Here is a 7,500-nt window from a genome sequence, read left to right as displayed (position 1 = left end):
TTTTCAAAACCCTTGAATCAAAGACTTACTTTCCCAAACCCTTAAATTAAAGACTTACTTTCCAAAATCCTTGAATATACTTACTTTCCAAAACCCTTGAATCAAAGACACTTTCCAAAATCCTTGAATATACTTACTTTCCAAAACCCTCGAATCAAAGACTTTCCAAAATCCTTGAATAGACTTACTTTCCAAAACCCTCGAATCAAAGAGTTACTTTCCAAAATCCTTGAATAGACTTACTTTCCAAGAGCCTTGAATCAAAGACTTACTTTCCAAAATCCTTGAATCAAAGACTTGCTTTCCAAAATCCTTGAATAGACTTACTTTCCAAAACCCTTGAATCAAAGACATACTTTCCAAAATCCTTGAATAGACTTACTTCCCAAAACCCTTAAATCAAAGACTTACTTTCCAAAAGCCTTGAATGTATAAGAAAGGGCAACAGGCGGGACCTTCCGTTTCTTCTTGGCATTGATAACCACATCCGGAAGACGAGCAGCAGGTTTCTTCCTCAGGTAAACCAGCTCAAGATCACTTAATTCACTTGCCATGCCAACTGAGGACTGCAGGCTTCCGTCGTTTGATAAGGCTTCGTGAAAGAGCGCAGTCTGAAAAAAGGGGTATTTATAATTTTGAGAAAAAATGCATTTCTTTCCAGTTAAATGAATGGTTACGAGAAAAATTTGCTGTTGTTTTCCAAATAATCTGAAAAATTGTTAAAATTGAAGAGAGAGAGAGAGAGAGAGAGAGAGAGAGAGAGAGAGAGAGAGAGAGAGAGAGAGAGAGAGAGAGAGAGAGAGAGAGAGAGAGAGAGAGAGAGAAGGGCATTTAATTTTCTTTTACCAGTATCCCCTTAATTCCTGGTTTTTTTTCTAATGATAATCAATTTTTTTGCAGAGGAATGTTTTTCTTCCTTTAAGCTTTTCTAAATTTTTCCAGCCTAGTTTCCCAATTAGTTTTCATAACTAATGTACCGCGCATGTTTCATGCATGCTCGTACACTGTTACGGAATTGTTTTTTTTCTTTTCTTATCTCCCCCCCCAACTGATAATATAAACCTGTTTAAGCTTGCTATCATATGTCTTGTACTGTTTGAATATTGTGTCATTCTTGCTCTCAGTTATGTGTATATAAGCATGTTGCCTCGTTGAATAAAATCAGTTGTATTCACCTCGCATCTCCATTACAATCTAAAAGTATACGTTGCATTAATGGTGACCACCGTGGTGACTACTTTACACCGCCTTTTTTGCCCACCTATTTCCTATACCCATGTTACAATGCCGCCCACTGAACCGGACTCTTTGACATCCGCCACCTCAATGAAACTGCTGCCCTTTGCCAGCAGTTCAGTTTCTCATCAAGGACTAGATTCGCTTGAGCAGCAATGCAGAATATGTCCTTGTAGTGATCCCTGAGGAAACGTTCCTAGAAATCTCCTATTGGCTTTGCAACCAAGGGGACGCACCAATAAAGTATTGCTGCCTGAAAAATACCTCCTGGAGTAGTACTCACCATCACCAGCTCCCTTTTATAGCCAAGTCTTTTCAGCTCTCTCAACAGCTATTGGGGGACCAAAAGACTTCTCTCGCCTTCGGGGAAATGACCAGTATCACTCGCTTGCAACCTGCTGCAGATGGCTCTCCTCGGGAAGTGATGCTACCTCTTACCCTTTGGGTAAATCTCCTACCCGAACCTGTACGTGCCGCTATCCCCTATATTGATATTTTGCCCATGAAGGACCTGATGACCTAAGTGGACGCCATTATGGACAGCCACTTCACCACCTTCAAGACCTCCATTAATGCCTCCACTCCTGATGAAGAGGACATTACTCAGCGACGTCCGAAGCCGACACAGAAATTGCGCCCTGAGACATGCTAAAGGGCTGACAAAACTGCCTACCACCCACATATACCACCCCTCTCTCACGCACCAACCAAGGACCTCTCTGGCCACTTATCTTTGCCCATCAACTGCAGTTCTGCAACTACCACTCTAGATTCGGGCTTGCTGCAAAGAAATGCGCAGACGGTTGTCAGTGGCCAAAACCATGTTGTTAGGACAGTGAGACAAGCGTCACCAAGATCAACTGATACTTTATTCAAATGTGCGTGGCAGTATATTACAAGGTGCGGACGGAAAGGTAGGATGGCGCTGGTGCCAAATCAGATTGAATTGCCCGCCAAAATATATGTGTTTACTTACACTTACAAATATACGAATTGTGAGTTAACAGAAACATGTAATGAAATAATACATATGTCAAAATGTAGCTCTGATAGAGCGGAATACATATACATGGGAAACCACAGTGTGGCGAAAGGAGAATTCAAATAAATAAACAGTTTGTTGATTTTCTGGACGACGAAGGGAGCGGTGTCCTTACAATGTAAGTAGGCCAACGGTTGTGGCAGTGACCTCCCCTATCACTGATCTTTTCTTTTTCTATGATGCGGGTATTGGTGTGCAGTTTTTTTGCTTCTAATATCTGCCCATACCCTCCACAATAAACTCTTATCCTTTAGTTGTTCTTAATTTTTGTAAACATTAAACAATAGACATTGCTGGACACGTTATTTCAAATACCTACTTTTGGCACTGTATAACTCCTGTACCCACATACTCAAAATCAAATGCTCTATCTTTCGAAATACTGATTATCTTACAAAAGGTAATCTTTTTCTGGGACGTCTATTATGTGCATTCCTTTTTTATTTACAGTATTTGTTCTATTTTCTATCACAATTTGATATTATTATTATTATTATTATTATTATTATTATTATTATTATTATTATTATTATTACTTGCTAAGCTACAACCCTAGTTGGAAAAGCAGGATGCTATAAGCCCAGGAGCTTCAACAGGGAAAATAGCTCAGTGAGGAAAGGAAAAAAGGAAAATAAAATATTTCAGGAAGAGTAACAACATTAAAATAAATATCTCCTATATAAACTATAAAAACTTTAACAAAACAAGAGGAAGAGAAATAAGATAGAAGAGTGTGCTCAAGTGTACCCTCAAGCAAGAGAACTCTAAACCAAGGCAGTAGAAGACCATGGTACAAAGGTTATGGCACTACCCAAGACTAAAGAACAATGGTTTTATTTTGGAGTGTCCTTCTCCTAGAAGAGCTGCTTATCATATCTAAAGTCTCTTCTACCCTTACCAAGAGGAAAGCGGCCACTGATTCAATCAACTTCTCGTTGATGTGTGTTGATCAAGACGATTTAATACTTACACAAATATATTCTTATTATATTTTACTGGCAATTGTAGTTACATGGTGCTTATTTTTGTTAACAAGAAAGTTATCGACAAAACAGGATCATCACGTGAAAAGGAAATTGCTGCAGTCACCCAATAATTCATTTTACTGGCAATTTTAGTTACATGGTCCTTATTTTTGTTGGCAAGTAAGTTGTCGACTAAACAGGATGTGAAAAGGAAATTACTGCAGTCACCCAATAAAAATTCAGTTTTCTTTTAGATGATTAAGTGAGAGAATATTTTTATGGGTAACTACGTAGTATTTTTAATGGATCGAATTATTTCAAGCAGCGGTCTTCGTCCCTTTTCTAAACAAAATATCCCTTAGATATGAGTTAAATAACCTGGACTTTCAGTAAAAGGACACGGAACTTTGAATATTAATGAACCAAGTCTAATTTTTGGACAACTTACATCCCAAATATATTGAAATCGTATTGAAACCACAATTTTTTTTTTTCAGTAGTTATTCTTTAACATCTTACAAAATGAAGATTATGAAACTACGCAGTAAGGAAAATAAAGTAATTTTGTTAATTAACCCATAAGAACATTCACACAATCCCTTAAGGGAGATGAGGCGTTGCATGAGAATTCTTAGCTGATTACAAAGAAGATTATCCTCAGTAAGATCAGGTTTATTATTATTATTATTATTATTATTATTATTATTATTATTATTATTATTATTATTATTATATCCCTCTTCATAGGCTATTGGTTAAAATCTAATAACAATATTTTATATCACAAAAATTAAAAACGCGCCGAATAAGATTTGTTCTTAAATACGGAGATTTATAGTATATTAATTTTTATGCATATATACTGGTCATAGGCTGCATATAAATCTGGCCAGGACAAACTCAATATTTTCGATTTCTTTCTTGAATTTGCATCTGAGCATCACGTGTTTCTTCGAGTTTTATGTGCATATATATATATATATATATATATATATATATATATATATATATATACACACATATATATATATATGTATACATATATATGTGTGTATATATATATATATATATATATATATATATATATATATATATATATATATATATATATATATATATATATATATATATACAGTTCATCATCAGTAGCAGTTACTAGTTCAATACAGAACAAAGGCCTCAGACATGTCATCCCATATGCGAGTGTTTATGGTCTTTCTTTTCCAGTCCACACCCACAATCTTTCTTAGATCGTCTATCCATCGTCTTCTCTTCCTTCCCCTTATTCTTTTGTGATCTGTGGTGACCCATTCTATTATTTTTATTGTTCATCTATTATCTGTCATTCTCATTGTATGTTCTGTTCATGTCCATATCTATTTCTTACATGTTGTTAGAATACCCTCTACTTTAAACCCGCCATAAACGCACAGTTATAACTTACAGGCCGACTGATGAAGCCAGATTTAACCGGTTTGTTCAGGCCAGTTTGGGCGTGTATGGGGATATTTTCAACTGAAGGCAGGCCGGAAAGGGGACCGGATGAACTGAAGCGAATGTCGAAAATCTAGCCGTCCGTTCATGTGAACTGACGGCCAGTTTGCACGTGTATGGAGGTTCCAGCAGTCCTGCCCTCAGTACAACAAATGAATTGAAGCCCTTCGTTGCTGATGCAATGACCATGTTCCGGGAGGATAAGCGATTTTGTTCTGAATTTATCGTTATTTACAGGGGATACCCATCACTTCGGAAAATAAGAAGTTATGATTATGCCGACAACTATAAAAATGCTGATAAGGATATCAAAATAATCATCAATTTACATTGAGATCTACAATGTTTCTATAAATGAGAACATAAGCATTGAACAGATAGGACTAAAGGACATAACGATAAGCACACAAACTTTTTCAGAGGAAACCAATGTTAGGTTTTTCATTCGAGATGTTTCAACATTATGAAGTACATATTTTGTCCCTTTGCCATTACAAATAAACAACAAGCCGACTCAGACATTCTTCGTGAACTTGCACTATTCAATGCGACCACATTTCAGGTAGTAAAAGCAGATATGATATTTGTCACGCAGTTCGTACATGCCCTATCCTAGGAACATTTTCATCGCCATTGTCATGAATCGCTTTTCGAATTTCAAGAACATATTCTAAATTAATTTAGATTTTCAGTGTACCTATATATTATCGTCTGGGAGTAGCGTATTATTCTCAGAGCTCGTAGGTATTTCTCTTGTGTATCAGATCTTGTAATATAAAGCAGATGAGTTTGGGAGCTCGGGAATTTATGTACTTCTCTAGTCGTAATATAAATATATATATATATATATATATATATATATATATATATATATATATATATATATATATATATACATGTATGTGTGTGTGTGTGGGTGTGTGTGTGAGTGCATGTGTGTGTCTGTATTTTTGGTACTAGATCAGTTTTCATTGTGAGAAACCAATGGGTACTAATTTTGTGATATTAAGATGGAAAAATTAATTTTGAAAGCCAACATCCTTCAAGCCCAATGTATCATGATATTTAAAGAAACGAAAATCCATAGTGAAACCTTTCAAAAATTTCCCACTCTGAGACTATTGTTTCAATAAATTTCCAACCAAGTATAAAGTTTCGTTTATTAAAGTGAATTCAAATTTGTCACGACATGCAACTACGAAGACTATGATTAATAACACAATGAGAATGATAAATTTCCTCACAGAATCTGAGAGTATATTTCTAGAAGTTTTGAAATGCTAAGCTCCCAACTGGGTCTAGAGAATTTATGTAACCATGCCGGTTAGATCTCCGCCTAACTGAACGGGGCTGAGCTCGCTCGTGGGGTTAGCTCCTAGGGTTAACGTCCTTCCTTGTCTAAAAATCGATCGTTTATGACACTAAAACATCAGGCCATGCGGGGTCTGAGGCCAGTGGCAATAGGGTCACAATAAATCATGAGCGCCAACTGGAAAATAATAATAATAGTCTTCCACTCTACCTCCAATCCCGCTTTCTTCTGACTGAGGAGTTTTCACCAAATTCACCTAGTTTCTGAATGGCCTCCTGGGCCCCAGAACCTAGCCAAATAGCTTAAATCTAGAAAGCAAATTCAGTCAAACTAAAGCAGTGAAATGACGTTGCAAGCCAAGCAGGATAAATAAACCACCTCGAGAGAAGAGTTAATATAGCAATAGACTTAATTTGAAGTCATTCAGCTCGGCTCACACCTGCTCTGAAATCTAATCATTCAGGTTCGGTGTTCGGATCGTAGGAAGAAATAACGGGAAGTTCTTATCAAAATTGGTCTTGTGAATTGATGAAGTTAAATTGAATTCTGGTTGTTATTATAACAAGAAGAGAAAAAAATATGAAATATTATTTTTGATGAGATCAAACAGATTTTTTGTGACTATTGCCATTAATTTTATTATTTATATCGTTGGTGTTGTTGAAAGTGATCTCTCTCCCCTCTTAAATCATAGGGTTCAGTTACTCGATAATGTATATATATATATATATATATATATATATATATATATATATATATATATATATGTATATACAGTATATATAGGCATATATATATATATATATATATATATATATATATATATATATATATATATATATATATATACACAGTATATATAGGCCTACATATATAAATATATATATATATATATATATATATATATATATATATATATATGCATATATATATACATATTTATATATATATATATATATATATATATATATATATATATATATATAGGCCTATATATACAGTATATATAGATATATATATATATATGTATATATATACAGTATATATAGATATGTATATATATACAGTATATATATATATATATATATATATATATATATATATATATATATATATATATATATCAGCATCTCCTCCTACGCCTATTGACGCAAAGGGCCTCGGTTAGATTTCGCCAGTCGTTTCTATCCTGAGCTTTTAATTCAATACTTCTTTAAACATTGTTCCCTTTTTCACGCTTCATATTCCTCAGCCATGTACGCCCGGACTTCCAACTCTTCTAGTGCCATGTGGAGCCCAGCTGAACATTTGGTGAACTAATCTCTCTTTGGGAGTTTGAAGAGCATGCCAAACCATCTCCATCTACCCCTCACCATGATTTCATCCACATAAGGCACTTGAGTAATCTCTCTTATAGTTTCATTTCTAATTTATCCTGCCATTTAATTCCC

General features: G+C 35.0%; 1 protein-coding gene across 1 annotated transcript in view; it reads right to left on the bottom strand.

Moving 5' to 3' along the window:
- LOC137630849 (A disintegrin and metalloproteinase with thrombospondin motifs 10-like) overlaps positions 1-7,500 on the bottom strand; it is a 47,518-nt gene that overhangs the window by 35,600 nt on the left and 4,418 nt on the right. Inside the window, 1 exon segment of the mRNA XM_068362396.1 lies at positions 412-611. Coding sequence (XP_068218497.1) covers positions 412-611 — 200 coding nt within the window.

The sequence above is a fragment of the Palaemon carinicauda genome, chromosome 39, assembly GCF_036898095.1.
Source record: "Palaemon carinicauda isolate YSFRI2023 chromosome 39, ASM3689809v2, whole genome shotgun sequence".
Lineage (NCBI taxonomy): Eukaryota > Metazoa > Arthropoda > Malacostraca > Decapoda > Palaemonidae > Palaemon > Palaemon carinicauda.
Note: the sequence above shows the minus strand (reverse complement) of the source record. Positions and strands in the feature narration are given on the sequence as shown.